We start from the raw sequence: 21,597 nt of genomic DNA, 5'->3' as shown, positions 1-21,597 counted from the left end.
AAGTAAGACATGAAAAGTATAAGGTTTGTTAAAATAAATGTACCAGTTCTCTGCTTGAATCTTCTGCGTCCACCAGCTGTGCGAGCTTATGTAAGTTACTTAACTTCCCTGCGCCTAGTTTCCTCACCTCTAAACTAGGGATGATGACAATAGTACTTGCTGCGAGGATTGAAGTGTTCCACCAGATTCTTGACACCTAGTGAGTGCCCGATAAATAATAACTGCTATTTGTAATAATAGCATTAAAAATAATTAAGCTTACCCCTCGCCTCCTCCCATGGAGTTAAATATGGTCCCCCTGGAAGAGAAAGAGGCTCCCTGTTGTAAATGCTCCAAGGCATTTGGGAAGGTAATTGCGGCAACCTCAGCATCAGCAGCAGGTGCCACAGACCCAAGGTCAGGTGGTCCCTGGCAGGTCGTGCAAGCATGTTCTCAGAGAAGACATGGAATCAGTAGGAACAACCAGCCTTGCTCAAGGTCAGAGAAACAGGAGAATAAAGCCCGAATTCTTTAACATTGTCTTACCACCCATTCGCTACTTTATACTCCAGAGAAACAGAACTTATTGCTGTGAAACAAGGTGGTGAATATGTTGTAGGCTCTGGGGACAGACTGGCCTGAGTTTGAATTCTAGCTCTGCCACCAATAAGCTATGCAACTTTGTAGAAGTTACCTAACTTCTCTGAGCCTTACTCCCTTCATTATAAAATTGGGAATGATAATAATAGCACTTAACTCTTGAGGCTATTGCAAGAATTAAATAAAATGATGTGGTGTAAATCACAATGCCTGTCATAGAGTCTGTCATCCATAAATCCCTATCATTATACCATGAAATCATCCAACTTGCCCCAACATCAAATACGGCCTTCATATTTGAAGTAGCCTGGTAGTTTCGAATGAATTGCAATAATCTGAGAAGTATGTCTTCCCTGTCTTTAGCTTTCTAAAGTTCAAACCTGACCGTAATCACCGTTTATTAAACACCATATGCCAGGCATTTAGGTACTTTTTCTTAGTCTTTGCAACACCTAAATGAGGCAGACATTATTTTCCCCTTTACACATGCCAAAAGGGAGGCTCAGAGAAGGTTAAGTAACTTTCCCTGGGTCATATAAGCATCACGACCAATATTTGAACCTGGGCCTGGGTGCCGAATCCCCTACTTTCGCTCAGTGTAGTACTCCCTGACCTTTGTAAAATCACCTTCCATGACTTCCAACAGCCTTCAGGGGAAAGGTCACACCCCTCAGGTTACTACACAAGGCTTTGCTTTATCTGGCTCTACTGCCCCCCCCCCACCCTTCTGACCTCCTCACCTACAGCCCAATCACCTCCTGAAAAAACAAAACAAAAACACAACATTCCCTAATGCCCTTCCTGAGTCTCCCAGAGCACCCTGGCCATATCTGTATCATGACACTTGTCACATTGTAGTAACTATTGATTTCATTGTATGTGTTCTTCGAAAGGCCATGAACTCCTTAGGACACTGTGTCTTATCCATCTTTTTATTCCCATTATCTGGCAAAGTGCTTGCCACAGAGTAGGAATGTAATCAATGTGTATCGAATGACTGACTGAATGAATGAATGAATGAATGAATAGGTAAACCGTTGAATATTGAGGAGGGAATGACCAAGTATAAAGTCCCACCACTTTTTTTACAACAGCAGTGCTTAAGGTGGGGTCCCTGGACCGGCAGTAGCAGCATTGGGGAACTTAGAAATGCAAATTATCTGCCCTACCCCAGCATCAGAAACTGGGGGGTGGGGCCCCACCTTCTGTATTTTACAATCCTCCAGGTTACCTTCAAGTGCCTGTAAGTTGCAAGTATATTTATACATCAGATTTAAATTGCCAATAAACATGCATATATAAACAACAAAAAAGATTATGTTTATTATTAATACTAAGTCCTTAAATGCATTTAGTTCTTAACAGATTACAAAATACTTTCCTCACTACTATATTTGAAAGGAAAGATGGAATAGAGAGGGAGAAGGATTAAGGAGTTCAGATCAGTGTATTACACTCTTATTTAGCAGGCCCCTGAGTTCCTAGAGAGAGAACTTTCTCTGCTGTCACATCAGGAAAAGAAGAGTTTTGTGCCTCTATAGGAGTGTTTTCCTGGCCAGGCTGGAGAAGTGACTTCTGCCGTAAGTAGCCCTTCGCATGAAATCTCATTGGTTGGGTGAAGTATTCCAGGTGGGCAAGGTTGGAATGTGATTAAACCATAGTTGGGGTTGTAAGAGAGGTGACACTATGGGGAAGAAGGCATACCCAGACTTTGAGGGGTACATGAGTATTTTTAATTCTTTATGCCGACGTGAAGTTTCAGTAAGTGGAAGATGCAGCATGCAAAATTACACGACCACATTCTTAGTTTAAAAAATATGTTTTCACTCTCAGGGAAAAATACAGTGAAAGGAATTAAAATTTTATGTGATTTTCTTTGGGTAGTGGTATGTCACCTTTTTAAAAAAGAGTTTTTTTGCAAAGAACTTTTTTTATAATGAGAAAGAGATAATAAAGTTATAAAATTGTTTCTGTGTACCTGGGGAGACTGGTATGCAGAACCAGCAGCTGGTGTAGCTGGAGGCAGGATTTGAAAAGGAAGACTGGAATCTCAGAGGCTAGAAGGAGCTGGGAAGAACCCAGAACAATATGTATCAAGGGGCCTCCCTAAAGCACTGAAATAAGAAGAGGCGATGCCCTGCTGAAGATTCCGGAGGCAATGACCCAGGACACTACTGACGCGGGTTCTGCTAATCCAAAGGCAACTTCAAGCCAAAGAGAGGGAAGCGTATGGGACACGAATAGAACGGGGCTTGGGTTTCTTCCCAGGATCTGGAAGGTGAAAGGGCTCACTGGGAGGGTGGAAGTGAGGGAAAACGATCCAGAACAGTTCATGGCTGCAGGGTTTGCAACCGAAAGAGGTATAAACTGGAAAGGGAGGGATAACAGAAGTGAACAATCAGTGCCCGAAGCAAACGTTCACACTTTAAACTTGTGCCAAGCTAATTGCATAAAACAGGATTGTGTACCTGTAACTTACATGTTCTGCATACAGTTTATACCCTATGATTTCTTCACAATGCTAAAAATCAGCTGTGTTCTTACAAATGATTCCCTGAGCAATAGTTACTTTGGAGTGGAGGCTGATTCGGAATTAAAGCAAAAGTTCTAAATCTCAAGGGCATACTCTCTGGAGAAATTGTCCTCCCCCATCCTTGAACCTTGGGAGTGGAAAGTTACTATCTGAGCAGTTTACATGTATTAAGCAGTTAGTGTTTAGAAGACTAAGTGCTTTGACTGCATCGTCTCATTTATTCTTCAAAGGAGCCTTATGAGCTTAGATACTGCTATTATGTCCAACTTTACAAATGAGGGAATGAAGATCTAGCTGGCAAACGACATTAGGAAGATTTGACTCTGAAGCCCGAATTCCTTCTATGATACTACCCTACATTGCTTAGTCCTGAGCATACCCTGAAGCAAGTAACAGCTATAAAATTAGTAATACCTAGGATGAGGTTATAAAAAACCACATACGGTCATACTGTGTTGGTAGGAATGTAAATTGGTATGATCTTTCTGAAGGACAATTTAGCAATACTCACCAGAGAATTTTCAGTGCAATACCATTTTGTTGCAATTCTTTCAATTACCGAGATACAGTAAGTGAAAACAAGCAAGGTGGGGAACGGTGTGTATACTGAGATCACTTTTATGTTTTAAAAATACATATAGAAGATGGATTGACAGATATACCAGCATCTAAATAACATTTTCCCCTGAAACTCAAGAAGCTCTTAGCGACAAATATCTTTGGAAAGAGTAACTCACTTATTATTTTTGTGCCACTGGGAGATACTTGGGCTTTTAAAGTTTTGTTTTCCTCTTTATGTTCACTGCCTTAAAAAAATAACACTTAATTAAATCTTTTAAATAAAACCAAACAGCTAGCATTCATTCAGTGTTCCTCACGAGCAATGAACTGAGCTAAGCATTTTACCTATACTGCTTCACTGTATTCTCACATTGAATGGTTAACACCATTTTACAGATGAGGAGTTAGATCCTTGGGCAGGTGAAATCACTTGCTTGAGGTGTCCCAGCGAAGGAGGTGGGCAAGCTGCGGTTTCACTGCCTGTGTGTTCAGTTCAGAGCCCTTGGCACTCAATTGTGCCCTTGGAATTGGTTTTTATACTCTCATTGCCTAATAAAAGTAAACTGGCGAACAACTGGAGTCTAATGAGATAATGTATGTGAAAATACTTTTCTAAGTATAGAGATGTTTGGGGAGGAAAGAACAGGCAGCAGGAGGGAGTTTAACTTGGGCCGACCTGTCCACTGACCCCTAGATAGTCAGGATTTTGTTTTTTGGGGAAGTAATGATCAATAACTTTTTTTTTTCTCCTTTAAAAATATTATAAAATTATATTTATTCCCCCTGTCCCCAATAACATCTGATCATTGTTTAAAAGCTAAAATGTGATGGAGAAATGGAAGTCCTTTTAGAATACCTCACATGGATAGTTCATGACTTCCTTTAGGTTTTAATGTCTATGTAACTATATATCACACACACTCCCACATATTTTACGTAGGTGCGAGCAATTGTATATTTGCTCAGTGTCTTGCTTTCAGCCTTATCACATATCCTGACCATCTTTTCATATCAGCACTTACAAATCTTTTCTTTTTAATAGCTGAATAGTAGCCATTTTGCGAATGTATACACACACACACACACACACACACACACTAGACAATTACTTTTTGCATTGTCTACTGAAGGACATTTAAGCTACTTCCAACTGTTTGCTTTCCTAAGTGTTGCTGTAATGAATCCCCTTCCCAAGAAAGTTCGGAGGGAGCTTCACACGGAGTGGGACATTTGTCAACCCTGTAGCTGATAAGAGTGACCCAGTGGGACTCTGTAGTGAAGGGGGGAGCATGTTCCACTGTATGGAGAAACAAAGAACTCTCTCCAAAACACTTTGGCCAACACAATCAGAGCCATGAGAGTTGCCAACAGGTGGGACAACCTCAAAGAGTTCCCTATTGTGACAGTTTAGTAACAGAGCAGAGGCTTGCTGCTGTTGTTCAACAGCGATTGCTGGGTCAGAAGAGGAATTTGCAGACTCAGTTACAATCAGGGCTGGTGCAGGGCTGTGGGTCCCACCAGACAGTCTGGAGACAGCAAGACAGGGAGATGGGCAGCAGAGCTCCAAATCGGGCAACGGCACGTGTGGAAGGAGCAGTGACCTATGAGGGGACTCCTACCTCCTAAACCAGCCTCTTCCAGCAGAGGGCAGTGCCTCAGATATCAGGCGGGACTCGGGCCAGCTGGAGCCAGAGCTGGGGACTTCGCTGGACAGATTGCAGCAGCCCTGAGCCGAGGAGAAATTGAACTAAACCGTCCTTTGGCTACTGTAAGTGACATTGGGGAATCCTCCGCGAAAGACCCAGCGGGAACTTCACACTACCGTGATTTGCCTGCTTTCTAATGTCTGCCAGTTCGGGTTTGGTAATAAATCTCTTCGTACAGGGTCTAGCTGGTGGGGGCTTGCAAGTCAGGGAATTTGGAATCAATTTAACTCGACTGGCCACCGAGTATCTCAGGTTTCTGGGTGCATGCTTGAATCAAAGAGGGAGTGACGTGCCTGTAATATAACCTAGCCTCCTGGCCCCGGGGCTCTGTGGAGCTGACACGAAGTTTACAAATAGAAAGTCAGCAGAGGGAAAGATAGGAAAGAAGTAACAATTTTATCTAAAAATAGAAACTTAGTGTCTAACACCAGTCCTTCCCTTGTGCGTTTCAATGACCATGAAGGATGACCGTTACAACAAACTTCAGCGTGGAAGAGCCAGCCACGCAAACTGCAGTGCATGCATGTAAGAAAAGATTCAAAGCAGTTAGTCGGCCTGAAACATTTCCAATCAACTGTTCCCTGAGCGTTGCTTACCTTTCCTGCTGTGTAGCGGTTGGAATCAAATAGGGGGGCAAAGCTGAGTTACTGTCAGATAAAGTCTATTTCTAGTCCTGTTGTTTTTGAGCCTTGTGATACGGAGGAAAGGGGTGAGTCTGGCATTTGCTGGTGGAGTTGAGCAGATCTGCCGGATGATAAAAGTACCGTGTGTGTTTAATGATTTGTCAGGCACGGCTAAGTAAAAGCCATCACCGACGAAAGCCGTGCAATAGCGAAGTCTAGAGGGAGTTCGCACGCGTTTCTCAGACAAGCGTCAAGTGGAAGAAATACCAGCAAAGAGAATAAACTTTCTTGGCTGCTTTATTTTCCTCGTCACTTCTAGTCCAGGGATGTTTGGCGCTCTCCCGGCGGCTAGATGATCGCCGGCCCTCCCGCTCCGGCCAACCAGCCGCTCGAGTCCTCAGGCCGCGGAGACGCGCAGGGGCTGCAGCGGGTTCGGGGTGGGACGGCGGCGGCGGCAGCGGGCGGGGAGAGGGAGGCCGCCGGCGCTCCTCAGCGAGGCCCTATGCCAAGGCCGCGGCCCCGACCCGGGAGCGTCCCCGGCCGCCTCGCTCGGCAGGGCGCGGCCCCAGCGCCACCCGGCTCGCCCCGGAGAGGTGGGACTTTCCCCACCGGAAGTGATCCCGGCCAGTCTCGGGGAACTGGGGCACCTCAGCCAGTGTGTCAGGGAAACCCTTCCGGGTGTGTGCTGGGGGGGTGGGGGTGGGGGGTGGGTGAGGAAAAAAAAGAGGTGGCTTCGCCTGGAGTGGCCGCCGCCGCCGCCGCCGCCGCCGGACGGCCCCCGCCCCTTTCCCCTCCGCGAGCAGCGGTGCTGGGGCGGCGGTGAGACGGAGGAGCCGGCCGCTGGTCATGGCCTCGGCGTGACGGAACCTCCCGGGGGGCGGCCGGGCGGGTGCGGACTGCGGGGTAAGCGACGGCGTTGGCGGAGGCGGCCGGGTCCGGGCGGGAGCTGGGGCGGGGGGGCGGCGGGTAACGCGCCCCCTCTCCCTCCACAGGCCGGACGACGCCCGCGGGAGCCGCGCGGCCCAGAGACCCGCCCGGGCGGCAGCAAGTGGAGCCGAGCCCACAGGCCCGGGCCGGCCCGGCGGCGCGAGCAGGAAGCGGGGTCCCTGGGCCCCTTTGTGTGAAGGGCGGGGGAGGGGTGCCGGGCCGCCCGTGGCCGCGGGGGCCTCCCCATCCGCGGCCCCCACCGCTTCCCTCGGGGGCGCGGCGCGTCTCCCCACCCCGCCCCTCCGGGCTCGCCCTCCTCCCCACGCCCCCTGCCTGGGCCGCAGTTCCTATAGGAAGGGCATCACCGTCCCATCCCCACCCACCCGACACTTGGCTCTTTCCCCTCCCCCCCTCCTTTAACTTCCTCTTCTTCCCCCGTCGGGCCCTCTGCCTCTCCGCACTCTCCTCCCCGGTTCGCAGATTTCCGCCCACCTTCCGCCTCCCCGAGCCGCCGCAGCTAGCGGGGTGTTCTTTTCCCTCCCTCTGGTAGGAGTTGCTGAAGGTGAGACTCATGAGGGAATACAAGGTAGTGGTGTTAGGGAGCGGAGGGGTTGGCAAATCTGCCCTCACCGTGCAGTTTGTCACCGGGACTTTCATTGAGAAATATGACCCCACCATTGAAGATTTCTACCGCAAAGAGATCGAAGTGGACTCTTCCCCCTCCGTGCTGGAAATTCTGGACACCGCGGGCACTGAGCAGTTTGCCTCCATGAGAGATCTCTACATCAAAAACGGCCAAGGTTTCATCCTGGTTTATAGCCTGGTTAATCAACAGTCTTTCCAGGTAACCAGACCGAGTCTTGTAATTTGTTACAAGGGGGTGTGGTGATCCCACATTTACTTCTGGTGTGCTTGAGCAGTGCGTTAATGACTATGTTTTGCTTTCTGAAAAGTTAGACATGGCGCATTTTTGAGGTTACTTCTGGCACGGAAAAGTATCGGGTTGTTTCTATAGAGAGTCTAAAGTAACAACCGTCAACAAATATTCTAAAGTTATTTCTGAGTCGCAGGAAAAGTGAGAAAGGAATAGGTCGGGCTGTTTGTGTTTAGCCTGGGGTAGAACCTTCCAAAATTGGTGGTTCAATTCAACAAGTATTGATTAACGTACTTAACACAGCAACGTTTAAGAGACGGTCTCAGGTAAATAGGGCACTTTGGAAGGAAAATTATTTGGAGCCGGTATTTGTAACTCCTCTGTGGCTGCCTTCCCCACCTTTTCCTCTGTTCTCACCCAAGTTTCTCAACCAGATTCATAAATCTTAGTGGTGCAAGATGAAGAACCGAAGACCTGCCTTCTAGGCATTTTACTTTGCGGGTGTGAAGGAAAGTTACTAATTGAAAAGACTGGTACCTAGAATATAACCAACAAAAATCTGCAGTGACGCTCCTGCAGTTGATCGAGTTGTTTCTGATAACACGGACTATATTTATACAAAATATGTGGATCTGGGAACACTGAACAAGTGCAAATTTCTAACCCTGGCTGGGTGGCCAAGCTGGAGCTAGTCCAGTTTCTTCCGAATATCTGCCCTGTCCTTCACTGGGAGACCGACTGAAAGTTTAACATTATTTTAAGAGATGCAGTAAATGTTGCTATTTATTCCTTGAAAATAAATAACCTCATATTGACCCATTCTATTGACCTCCATTGATTTAGGAAATGGATATTTTTTTTCTGCATTTAAAGGTATGTGCTTAATGTTGCTTACTTAAGAGACGTTAAGTGCTCTAGCGAATACAATGTGCTAATTCCACTTTTCTTAGTATTTAAATTGCAGTACTATAGTGAAGTTTTCCAGTAACCACATATAGCAACTTCAGGATATTTTTCCTCACAGATAATAAGTATTGTGACCAAACTAAAGTACTTTTTATGTAGGCTTGAATTCCAAAGCAGTAATAGTATCATAAAAGCATTTTTCCCCAGAAAGTACCAAAGGTGCTATTTGACAGGCATTTTCTTTCTAAAGGATCCTCTAGAGATTTGTTATTCTATTAGCTGACTCTCTTGAGGCTGGAAGCCTTTTGGAGGGTTTTTCATATGATTTCCATTATATCTACTTCTCTTATAGGCATAAATAGGGAGTGAAAAACTGTCATTATTTCAGCAGAGACTTAAACTCTTGCAAGCCTAAATGTCATACATTCAGTTTCTAATTTGAACTTGGGTTTCCATAAGGACACAGGGAAAAAAGCTTAACCTGGAAGACGGAATTGATAACATGAGCAAATGAAATTGTTGCAAACATGAAATAATTGTTTTCATAAATTTTCAGTTGTCTGTTTTTCCTTCGTCTTGCATGTGAATACTCAATTCACTGTAACTATTCAAATGAAACACGTTTAATATTTAAGTCAATCCTTTTAAGTTATGAAAAAAATTTTTAAAGTGTACAATTAGTATTAAATCTATGAAATTGCCGTAAATCAATAACCCCCCCAAAAATTGATGCTACCTGAGAATTGCTGAGGCTCTTATCTTTCCTAGTTAATTGTAATTAGAGACAGTCGGAGGAAAATTCAAGCTGTAAAACCTAACATAGGCAAATAAAAGTATGACTTTTCTTCCCGCCCAGACTCCTCAGTACGTTTGTCTCTCCCAGGAGCTGCTGCTCACTGTTACATTCGTTTCTCGTGTATTTTAAGGTGTCTGATTTTACTGGAATAAAGGCCTAAAATGTTTAAGTGTATGAATCTGTTTTGAATTGGTCTTCTAGGCACCAGTGTTTTTGTTCCCACCTGAAACACTTCCTCTCAAACACTCTTGCTAAATGGCTAGGAATGCATAGATGCTGCAGTCCTGTGCTGGTATATAACAGGTGTTTTCAGGAATGATGCCAAGCCGGGAGGATTAAGGAGCTAGCCAAACATCCTTCTGTACAAATGGATTCCTCATATTTGGGAACTTTTTAAATCTGCATAGACTGGGGGAAAGAAGGGATTCAATGAGTCCTAAAGTTAGTGTGCAGCCTACATTTTATATTCTAGACAGAAACCCAGCAGCTGAGGTCTGTGGAGATTATCTAGTTCCTACCTCAGTGGAGAAAATAACATTTTCTCGGTTTAGGTGTATGGTTTTATTTTGGATTAAACTTTGTGTACTTCCCGAGGAGTTATTACCTTGTGATATTGTAATAACTTCTGTTATGGTTATGCAAACTGCATGACTTTTTTTCTTTTTGTGATCATTTGAATAGGATATCAAGCCAATGAGAGATCAGATTGTCAGAGTGAAGAGATATGAAAAAGTCCCACTAATCCTAGTAGGAAACAAAGTGGATCTGGAACCAGAAAGAGAGGTTATGTCTTCCGAAGGCAGAGCTCTGGCTCAAGAATGGGGCTGTCCTTTCATGGAAACATCGGCAAAAAGTAAATCAATGGTGGATGAACTTTTTGCTGAGATCGTCAGGCAAATGAACTATTCATCCCTGCCGGAGAAGCAAGATCAGTGTTGTACAACTTGCGTTGTCCAGTAAAAAAGAACCTCAATCATGGCCATACCGAGCAGGTTAGTTGTTGACGGAAGCTTATGAGCCAGAGAGTGTATTGTTTTTGATCAAGTGTAACAAAAAGCTGGTTAATATTAATACACATTGTGCTACCTTCAATCTCTTTGCTTTTAAAATAACATTTCCCTTAGCACAAAATAGTCAACATTCAATGAAGAAAATAAAACAGATACAGATAAGCAAAATGAAGGTAAGAAATTGCATGTATTTCTATCACTAAGATTTATTTTTTAAAACTGAATGTTCTCTGCTTCATTGATAACATTCCTTTGGGGTGGAATGAGTTAAAGGATGCTACACCTTTCCCCTGTTCTGGTGATTTTACATCCAATAATAATTTCAGAACGTGATTAGTTTTAGGTTTCCTACACTTTTCTGTCTCAGGCTAGAGAGCTGCTGTAATTGAAATCATCAATTTACTAATCACCCAAGTGCTTGAATAACAAGATGATTATTTAATCAAGTTCATCTGTACCTTGCACTTGAGGGACTTAAGTGACCTCTGATAATAACAAATTACAGTGCCACATGTATCTTGACTTCATTATGAACGTATGGCCCAAATGAGAGTCCGGTAAAATCATCTGCAATGTGTTAGAAAAGACGCACCCAAGCCCAGGCAACATTTTTATTTAGTTTAGTAAATGATGGAGTTGATTGGAACGATAACAAAACCTTCAAACATTTCATGGATAACTTCATAAAAGTTTTGTTAAATGAGTTTTTGAAAAAGCAAGGTTATGTAAAAGTTATTGAGCATTTTAAGTGGGATTATTGTATTCACATCACGATCTCTTAACCTAGATTATCGTTGCGTAGATAGTCCCACTTAGACAGTAACACTTAGATAATAAGATAAAACAACCAATAGCCTGGATGACTGGGAAGCCACAGCAAATGCCAGACTGGCCTTACAGTCTCAGGAATGGAATTGATTGCTTGGAGCCAAGACTGACCTCAAGTCTAGGAGGCAGTGCTGCGAATGGCAGCAGGCATTGCAGATTGCAGTGATGGTTCCTAATCAAAGGTCTGGCTTATATATGCTCCCTGGAGAAAAGAGTAACGGTCCCTAATTTATCTTTTCAGACAAGATCCTCTGTCAGGTAGTGTCACCTTTGAAAATGAAGGATGACAGCAGTGCTTTATTCCAAATGCTTTCACACACCAGCCTTTTAGCATACCGGAATATGATGAGAACACATATATTTTCTTCTACCCAGCCACCTCTGTTACAGCGTCGCCGTTCAGACTCCCTGCAGCACATGTTTGGTTGGTGGCATCACACTTGCGGTATAGTTTTTTGAAGCAGGAACAGACGTATGTAGGGGATTGAGTCCTGTGTTCGTGTTTCCATAATCTTTCCTAAATTGTAAGCCGATTTCAAGTTTGAGCAAGTTTTGTGTGGTGACTGCGTCTTCACCATTACACTCTGTTTCTCCCTCTGACACTTTTTACTGACCAAATGACACAAGTGTACACATTTTAGTGTTGTCACCATTATAAAATATTAACCGGTTCCCACAAAATGTTCCCAGCTTTCTTTGCATCATTAATGTAGACAGCTACAGGAAGTAAACTTTGAATAAAATTCCGATTGGCAGATGGATAATTTCCAGAGCGATTTTTAGATCTTTCTTACTCCCTGTTCTCTTTAGGTTTATTCCATTTTGCAGCTTGTGATCTAAATGGCTTTGAATCCATTTGGTTACCTACGGGAATGGTTAAATTGAATTGCTTTATATCTCAAGCCAACTGTGTTTAAGTTTTTTGTTAATGTACTAAAAACAAGAAAATACACCAAAAATTGCTCGTTTTTTATAATAATAGGCAAGTTGCCTGTGTGATTTTTTTGCTTGGTTTTCATTTTTGTAAGCAGAATACACAGTTGTAGGTGTGAGCATTGAAAAAAAATCTCATCAGCTGAGTGTCTGAAAATATCAGAGGAAGTTCCCTGAGCAAGATCTTTTAGAACAAAGCACACTATATGCATTTTCTTTCCTGAAATCAAGTAAAGTTGAATCGATGTGTATGGGCATCTGTAACCTGAGGCCTGTAAACTTTGTGGTTGTGCTTGCTCACTAATGTATCTAAAAACTAGGCGATGGATTCTGAGTCCTGCAGCTTGAGTTGTGGAGCTCTGACGTCTGTCAGTCCCAGATCTAGACGGAAGATCAAACTTTGACAAGTAAAGGTGACTTGAGAAATGTTTGTCCTTAATACTTACAAGAGTACCTTTTGTCCAGGTGAGGAATGATAATATTCAAATAAGTCAGGAGGACTCCTGTGATTGTTGTAAGTTGGCTACTCTTAATTGAAAGGGAAAATTGTAATGCTCTAAAAATTGCTTCTGAGAATTCCTCACATTTCTTTCTTTCTTTTATTTATTTTTTTGTTTGTTTATTTTTGAGACAGAGACAGAGCCTGAGTGGGGGAGGGGTAGAGAGGGAGGGAGACACAGAATCCGAAGCAGGTTCCAGGCTCTGAGCTGTCAGCACAGAGCCCGACGCGGGGCTCAAACTCACAAGCCGCGAGATCATGACCTGAGCTGAAGTCGGACGCTCAACCGACTGAGCCACTCAGGCGCCCCTCCTCATGTTTATTTCTTAACCACCTTTCAATTTGGGTCACCTTCAGTTTGGGTCTCTTGCCCAACACCTGTTTATCTGCATGGCTCCCAGGATTGTTTCCTCACCTTTCACCCTCCTGCTGGCAGGAGTCTTAGAGTGCCTTTGGATACCCAGATTCTTTATGTGCTGCTTTCGTGGTGGGTTTCCTTACCCCAGGAGCCTGCCATCAAGGGCCTTGGGAGACTTCTTTACTGTGCAGGAGCAGTGTAATAGAAACCCAGGTCAGCGTTGAAGCCCTGTTTTGTCTTTATTAACTACATCATAGCTCCTCTGTATATTGCTGTAAATAATTGACAATCGGCTCTTTTGCTCTACTGTTCTAGAGAATGATGGGTGTTTTGTTAATCATCCCATAATACTATAAAAGAAGCAAATCACAGCGCTGTGGGCATTCAGGGAAAGGAGAGACTATGGTCAGTTAGAGGAGATTTCTCAGTATTCTGAGCTCTTTGTTATGGGAACTGCCCTATGCATTGTGGGATGCTTAGCAGCATCCCTGGCCTCTACCTACTAGATGCCAGTAGCATTCGCCCCGCCCCTTAGTTGTGACAAGCAAGGATATCTCCAAACCTTGCCTAATGTCTCCTAGGGGGCAAAGTCACCCCTGGCTAAGAACCACCGATTTAGAGGGATTGGGGCACAAGTAGCATTTGACTCAAGTCTTAGAGAATGGGTAGGATTGGAGGGGGTGGGGGTGGGGGTAGAGGTGACTTTCAAACAGAAGGAATGCCAAAAAGGGGCAAAATAATATTGTAAATTAGTAGTCTGTTGATTCCCTGAAAGGAAGGTGGGAAATGCCATAAAGTTATCCTTTAAATGTGACAGTTTGGTAAATAACCTTCTGGCAAATAGAATTTTTTTAAAGATTATTTCTCAAGGATTTCTGTATCTCAGTCCAGTATTGATGAAAGGTATAAAAAAAAAAAAGAGAGAGAGAGAAAGAAAACCAGAATAAAAAAGGTGTTCTTCACTACAGATTGAAGGTCTCCTGCAAGATTTTATCCTATTTTTCTCTGGGTATTATGGAATGGGTTCTCCCAAAGAGAGTAAATGGTGCATAAGAGTACCAAACACCAGCAATCAAACTGAGAGAACAAAGATCATTATTTATGTCACCCTCAGTTCATTATATATGTCAGCCTGAAGAAAAAGCGAGATTCTTGATTCAAGACCAGCACATCATTTCACGTGGCAGCAGAATGCCCGGGATGTTAACAAAGGCTCCTGAAAGGCTGAACTATCTATGAATGTCATTTTAGTCTAGCTGGCCTTACCATTTCTAAACACAGTGGGATTGATTAGCATTTTCAGGGTTTTTAAAATAAATATGTGGAATCAGAATTGTTTCTAATCTTTTTTTCCCCCAGCTTTTAATTAGATATGATATGTCGAGGATTTAGCAAACGGCAAAGGGAAAATCATGAAAATTAAATTACATCGTGTACTTTCAAATGCTGGCATTTTCATATCCAAGTTAAATATTAATCGTATCAGTAAAACACTGGGGTGGAATTCTGTTGCAGAAGTTACAGTTTAGATACTTCCTTTTTTTTTTTTTTCCCCTGCCCTATTTTGCATATCACCTTGAGTAAGGAAAACAGCTTATTTGAAATGCTCATTTGTCATCCAGCTCACATGGTGAGCCAAAATAGAGCCCGGCCCTGGATGGAGCAGGGAGCATGCTTTGGGGGGTAGTGTGTGCCCTAAGGAACTGCAGTCAGTGGACCTGGGGTAAAAGCATCCTTTCTGCCTCTGCTAATTTTCCCAGACCACCCCCCACCCCCTGTCCCTGCCAAAAGGTTCATGGTCTGGGACTGTTCAGTGTGAAATAGATGCCTAGTTAGACCTGCTCTGGGTGTGGAGGTGTCTGGTGATTAGAATGACTCTTTGTATATCTGTTCCCTCTTTAATTGCTTCCTTTTAACCTCAAGATTAGGCTTTTATTGCAGAATGAAATGCATATGAGCCATTCAGTTTTACTCCATTACCTCTCTGGCTTAGAATGAACCATCAGTAGAATTAACAAAAATTGCATCATAGAGTTGGAGAATTGCCACCAAGGAAGTATTCTAGCCATACTACAGGAAAGATTCTCCTCGTGGGATTACTTCTGGGTGGAATTCTAAAATCCAGAAGATAATATCACCAAGAAAAACTTAAGTCCTGTCAGCTGTCGGAAAAACTTACCCTACCAAAAACATGCTCAGAAATTCTTTTGGTTAGCCACAGTTGTAAGAGCATCAGGTTCAGAAAAAGCTGTTTAGAGTCGAGGGGAGTAGTACCTTACCTGGTTTAATTCGAAGCTGGCAGTAGGAATCAGATCATTAGGCTCACACTCTGCTTATTAGCAGTGGACAGGTCCTACTACTTGAGATCTCAGAATTGAATTCTTTAATTTAAACTTAAGGAGACTTCAGGTCTAGGACAGAAGAAAAATATTTTATCCCTTCCTTTCTACTCTTGGTTTCCCATAAACTTTTAGAGTGCATATTCTCCTAAAAGCATGGTTCCACTTTCATTCAAAGATGCGATGCCATAGTTCCAGCCTGTGCTCTTTATGTTTAATGGATGACAGGTGAACACTTCTAGTGACCTAGTCCCCCTCTCTACCCGCCAACAAGTTTCATGAGTATTATGCAAATTAGAGAAAGAAACAAGATATTTAACAAAAACATAACATCTATCAACAGAATTCTAACCTAGTGTTTTGCTAACATAACTGATATTTAACTTGGATATAGAAATGCCAAGTAAAAAATGTGATGGGAAATTCATTTCTTAAAAAAATTCCTTCAGTTAAATCCCCAGAATATCACATGTCTAAAACTGGAAAAAAATTAAAATTGATTATGGTTGCACATTGATAGTTGCTAAAAAGAATGCTAGGAAATACCATTGTATTTAGAAATGGTAAATCTAGCCAAGCTAAAAAGACATTCTATGACTGCTATGCGTTTCAGGAGTCTTTGTTCATATCCCAGGCATTCTGCTGCCACGTGAAATGATGTGCTGGTCTGGAATCAAGAATCTCCCCTTTCTTCAGGCTGACAGAAATAACAATCTTTGTTCTTTAAGTTCTGTGTTTGGTACTCTCGGGTACCAATTTGCCCTGCTTGGTAGACCCTGTTTCATAATTTCTTGAGCAAAAGGTTTGGACTGTTGTTTCAGACTGTGTGTGTGTGTGTGTGCGTGCGCGCGCGTGCGTGCGTGCGCTCTTCCTTAACAAAATCTAATTTAGAAAGAAAGTGAAAAAGTGAAACCAGTTAAGCAAGAGTTTGAGCAGAAACTTCCAGAGTTGAGATTTGTTGGGTGTCTTGCTGGAAACTCGAGAGTTGAGGACAAGGATCAGTTGTGTTCTGTCTCACAAGCAGCAAGTTCTACTTCTGCAACTTGTCTGGATGTGATATCCTGGGAGTTCAAAAGTATGAGTTTGACCAGCTGCCTTTAAAGCTTCTGGAATGTTTTTTAAATGAATGAGAGTTGTTAGTACACTGAAAATTTTCCTGTCACAGTGTGGAGCAATAACATTTATATTTCGCATTCTGTGAAATTCTAATCTGAGGGAGACTGTCCTTTCTGCTTAATGCAAGCTTTTGCTTCAGGATTTATTACTGCAAAGAATCAAAGTTTATTACTCTTCTGAAAAATAGCTGGTATTAATACTTTGTTTAATGGTGTGCCTCATATTAATATTGTTGAGTCTCACCTGAGATTTATCTAGGTCTCTTGATTTCACTGGAGTATTGTCATCCTGCAGAATGTGGATGGACCAAATGTTAATCAAGCTTTTAGAGGGTGGGAAATGATGTATGTATCCCCTTTTATTTAATGTCGATTACAGTTAATAAGCCAGTTTGTATTCTTAGTGTTTATTTTGGCTAGAAACAAATAATTACTACGTCCTCTATTTGATTTCAGAGAATGCCTGAGCTATTAAAACACCATATATTACAAGTTTTCACTATTTAAGAGACGTAATCATATTTGAAAATCTCAAACTCTTTATAATTTATTTTGAAAAATGTAGATTAAAAATTACAACAAATGGTATTAATGGAGATCAATTGAGAAAAGTCTAGTCTGAATTACTGAAAAGTCTTCCCATTGAAATGCGTATATATATTGAAATGCTGTTGTGTTCATAATAGGTATAAAAATTCAAACAAGGCTACAAAATATAGAGGTCTTTAGTCTGGATATCAAAGACATAATTCTGGTCTTCTAGAATTTATAACATAGTCGAGAAATGAGAAGAGGTACCTGACATTTGCATACTTTGTAAGGTGCTGTCACATATCACCTTATGTGACACTTATCACAGTCCTTGAGGAAAGAATTTTTATGGTTATTTTGATGAGGAGGAAACTGGACTCGCTCAAGGTTCAGTAACCAGTGTCCTAATTAACAATTTACTTTGATGCAAAAAAGGTTTAATTTTAATTGGAAAAAAATGTATTATAATAATTTCAAAGGAGGCAAATGTTTCTATTTTTCCTCACGTGTTTAGGTGGCAGAATTTCAATAAGCAGAGAGACATTCTTTAAAAGTCATTTTTATGATATAGCTGCTAATAAAGAGTTCTCTCAGGCTCTTTGGACACTACTAGAAGTGTAGGTGTCATATGAAATTAAAATTACGCAGGTATAAATATTGGTAGAGCCTTTAGATGATCTTAAATTGGTTTCACTTAGCATTCTTTCATAGTCCCTATTCTGCTCTTTGTTTCTGGCTTTATTTAACAACTTTTACTTTTTACATTAAAAGACTAATGTAATTCTACTCCCTTTGAAGCCATTTGATGATCCAACACAGTTAAAGGACTTGGTGTCTGAGTGATAGATTTTCTTTTCCCTCGGTATTAATTAGAAGGGCAGAAGCATATCAACTGTAAGAGTAGAGACAGAGAAACCCCGATCATAGAAATGCCTGTGGCTGGGGTGGGGGGGGAGGGATGTCTGAAAAAAGGGCAGCCGGAATGGCAGCCGCTGAACTGCTGTCACCTAGCATCTAACCCAAGTCAGGGCACTTAGGAGGTGCTCAATAGCTAGACCGTGATGGAATGGCATTTTCTTATTTTAAAATTTCTAAAAAACCCTAAACTTTGAAAAGTTGTGCATACTGTCAAGTTTGCTCATAATTAATATGCATTTAATTCTAGTGCCATTTCCTATGACAAATATGAAGAAATCAGATTCCAAGTAGAAGTACTATCTGCCACTTTTATACTGTAAAATCTTTTAAACCAGTAAGAACATTGTGGATATTGTATAAAGTATAATAACGTATTTAAAAATAAGCCAGAGTTACATACACACACTAGACTATATCCAGTGCGTCATTAGTGTCTGTTGCTAATTTTCAGTGACTTTTAAAAAAAAATTTTTTTTAACGTTTATTTATTTTTGAGACAGAGAGAGACAGAGCATGAACGGGGGAGGGTCAGAGAGAGGGAGACACAGAATCTGAAATAGGCTCCAGGCTCCGAGCTGTCAGCACAGAGCCCGACGCGGGGCTCAAACTCACGGACCGCGAGATCATGACCTGAGCTGAAGTTGGCCTCTCATCCGACGGAGCCACCCAGGCGCCCCTCAGTGGCTTTTTTTGACCACATAAAATCACTTTTTAATTGAAACTGATGGGGAACACAGTGAAATTCCACCTTCAGATACTTATTCTGGTACCGGTTCCATGTGTATACAGACCTGTTGTCAGTGTTCTCATTTTAAACTGTGATCTATATTTCTATCTTTTTACAACGTTTTAATCTTAATTGCAGATAAAACTCAGAGGAAATTTGCACAGATGCTGCTTTGGAGAACTTTACAACCTGGGTTGCAGAACTGAGCCTTGGTAAACCTGTCTCTATTACAGCATGTTGCCATACATCTAATTAAGTGCATAAGGTCTTTGGCCTTCAAGATCCATCGACCTTCAACAGGAATGCTTAGCACGTTTACCATATGTTTAAAATCTGTTCTTTATCAATCAGTCCTTTTGTAGCTTTCTAAGTTCTTATTGATGGCTAATATGCAAGAATTAATTTTTAATATTTTAATTGATTTCTTTAATCAGTTTCTCAACTTGTATTTATTAAATACTCAAACTCAGTATTACCTACTCAATGCCTTTTAAAAGAAAGTTATAATGGAGAAAAAAATTGAGCCTTAAACAAATGGTTACTTCTGTATATTACCTCGCACCAGTGCTTCATTCTATTTGTAAAATCTTTCTCCTTTAAATGGTTGGTTAATACTTTGAGACTTGGTTTACGTGTGGCAGTGTTGTAAAAAGAAACTAAAGATCACGTTTTACCTATATGGATGGAGTATCCCTTTTCTTCAAGTGCAGTTTGTGATGTGTTTTTGTAATTAACATGTTCTGAAAGTTACAATTGATATTTGAAATTGACTGTAGAGCATCTAGCTGAAGAGTTAAGCATTTGATTCCATTAGGTTTTCACATGTGTTAATCTCATTTACAGCATCGAATTGCAGCAGTAACATTTTCCTTTCTGTGAAGTTCTAAATTTAGTTATGACCTACTTAGCAATGCCTTTGAAAAGGGATATTGTATCCATGGTAAATTAATTGTATACCTAAACAGAGATCGCTCAGCTTTGCCTGTCAGGCTTGTAATTGACATCTAGTAGACTTCTGCACATGTAAAATTGAATTCAAATAAAATCATATACGCTTTCTAGTTCTTAATATTTGTCTTTCTGAATAATAGTTTAAAGCAATATTTGTTAAAGTTTTCTTGCACTATCACAGTTGCTTTTTAGTTCTTTCTCAAGAAGCATGTTCGTAGTAGAGACAAAAATCTGTGTAACAGGAGAGGATAGCGCCAAGTCTCTGGGCTTTTTGTTTGTTTTTTGGATTTTTTTTTTTTCCAAATGTGCTTCTAATAGCCATTGCCTTCCATGTTGTTTACCTAATCAGCACATTTTGTCTGAATACTTGAACATTTTAACAGTAACACAGGTATAGAAACAGAAAGGAAACTTTCTTAAGAGTAATCTTTTGGTTCAGTTTTAACATCTTGACCACAAGCGCTTTTTCTAGCAATGACTTTAAAATTTTGTAAGTTTGACAGTATTTTCTTGTTGGGTTTTTATTTGGTTGTAGTTGTGTGCTTTTAATTTGCAGAAGTTAGTAACTGCAGCTCACCTACTGCACCAAAGTTCTCGAGTTTAGGAGCCCAGCTTTAGTCATTTGAACATGCTTCTAAATAAAAACAAAACAAAAAACCAAAACTATACTTTTGATCTATAATACTAGCTCAATAACTTTGTCAAGGAAAGCTCTAATATATGCAGTGATGGTTTATGGAAGGGTGTGGCAATTTTAAATTTATATTGTGTGTGATGTTCCAATAAAGTGATATCTACATTCATGTGATTTATTGGTCAGCATGACCATTAATTATTGCGTAGAAATTGATTAAACTTTGATTTCCTTTTTTAAAATCGTGTTGCATTTGATTCCTAATCAAATTCCCTCAAAGCGAACTTTTGATCTTAGATTTTGAATTTTATGGTGAGATTGTAAGGGTGGAAGCAACTGAAACATTGTTCCTTATTTATAAACTGCTTGAAATGAATAACTATTTTAAGTTTGCACTTTAATACCAAACTTAAAACCAAACACTCAGTTCAGAGTAGGTTAAGTGATCATGGTTCATCGTTATTAGCTGTGTGAAATTCTGAAGGAATCAAATAATTCATGATGATTTAAAATTTTCTGCAGATGGATTTTTTTTATATATCCAGTATTTCTTTCCTATGGATAGTTCCCCCCACAGCATTGACCTCAGCAACAAATTTATCTTGAATTCACTTAGGATCACAGGAATCAGGGGAAAGTGATTTAAAGGCGGTTTCTTCAGCACATTTTAAGAAAAGGGACCAAAAGTTATTTTAGCTTCCTCAATAGATTGCATGTCAAGTTGCTTATTAGGATAATAAATTAATATTAAATGCAATATATGTCTCGTCTTTACTATGGCATCCGTTTAGGAGTTGTTCAAATCACTGCAGTAGGGCTCTGCAAATAAAATCATGTAACCTATTATGGATCTAACGTACTGTAACTTTATCAATGAAAGGTAAAAATCTCAAGTAACAAGTACAAGCATTGAACAATGACCTATAAAGATTTGTAAAAGTAAAATTTTTCCAATAGATTTCATTCTTGTCATTTTGTAAGATGACCCTGCAGTCCACCTGTTTGTAACTTTTTTAATAAAATAGACATCTGTATTACTGAGGTTGGTTTCTTGAATTTTTTGGTGTGTTACTAATTCTAGATTTGCTGACTTGTAAATCTCTTTCGCATAACTGAAAGCCATTACTTTTTATCAAAATGATTATGTGTATTGTATACATTTAAAAAGTTAAACGTTCACTTGTGTCCTTAGTCACCATTCTGGCACATGTGGGAAAACCAACACATATCCTAAAATGTAACATTTAAT

The 21,597-nt window shown here is 41.1% G+C and overlaps 1 protein-coding gene across 1 annotated transcript; it reads left to right on the top strand.

Moving 5' to 3' along the window:
- Positions 1-7,273: 7,273 nt before the first annotated feature.
- RAP2C (RAP2C, member of RAS oncogene family) lies at positions 7,274-21,389 on the top strand. Its single transcript, XM_043569635.1, has 3 exons — positions 7,274-7,773; positions 10,187-10,497; positions 18,902-21,389. The coding sequence occupies exons 1-2, from the start codon at positions 7,501-7,503 to the stop codon at positions 10,463-10,465; spliced, it is 552 nt and encodes a 183-aa protein (XP_043425570.1). The 5' UTR covers positions 7,274-7,500; the 3' UTR covers positions 10,466-10,497; positions 18,902-21,389.
- The last annotated feature ends 208 nt before the right edge of the window (positions 21,390-21,597 follow it).

Source organism: Prionailurus bengalensis, chromosome X (assembly GCF_016509475.1).
Source record: "Prionailurus bengalensis isolate Pbe53 chromosome X, Fcat_Pben_1.1_paternal_pri, whole genome shotgun sequence".
NCBI lineage: Eukaryota > Metazoa > Chordata > Mammalia > Carnivora > Felidae > Prionailurus > Prionailurus bengalensis.
Note: the sequence above shows the minus strand (reverse complement) of the source record. Positions and strands in the feature narration are given on the sequence as shown.

Bases quoted from the DNA above. Each gene is read 5' to 3' on its own strand.
- RAP2C (XM_043569635.1), top strand. From the start codon at position 7,501: ATGAGGGAATACAAGGTAGTGGTGTTAGGGAGCGGAGGGGTTGGCAAA. The intron at 7,774-10,186 runs GTAACCAGACCG...TCATTTGAATAG, and splicing joins TTAATCAACAGTCTTTCCAG to GATATCAAGCCAATGAGAGA.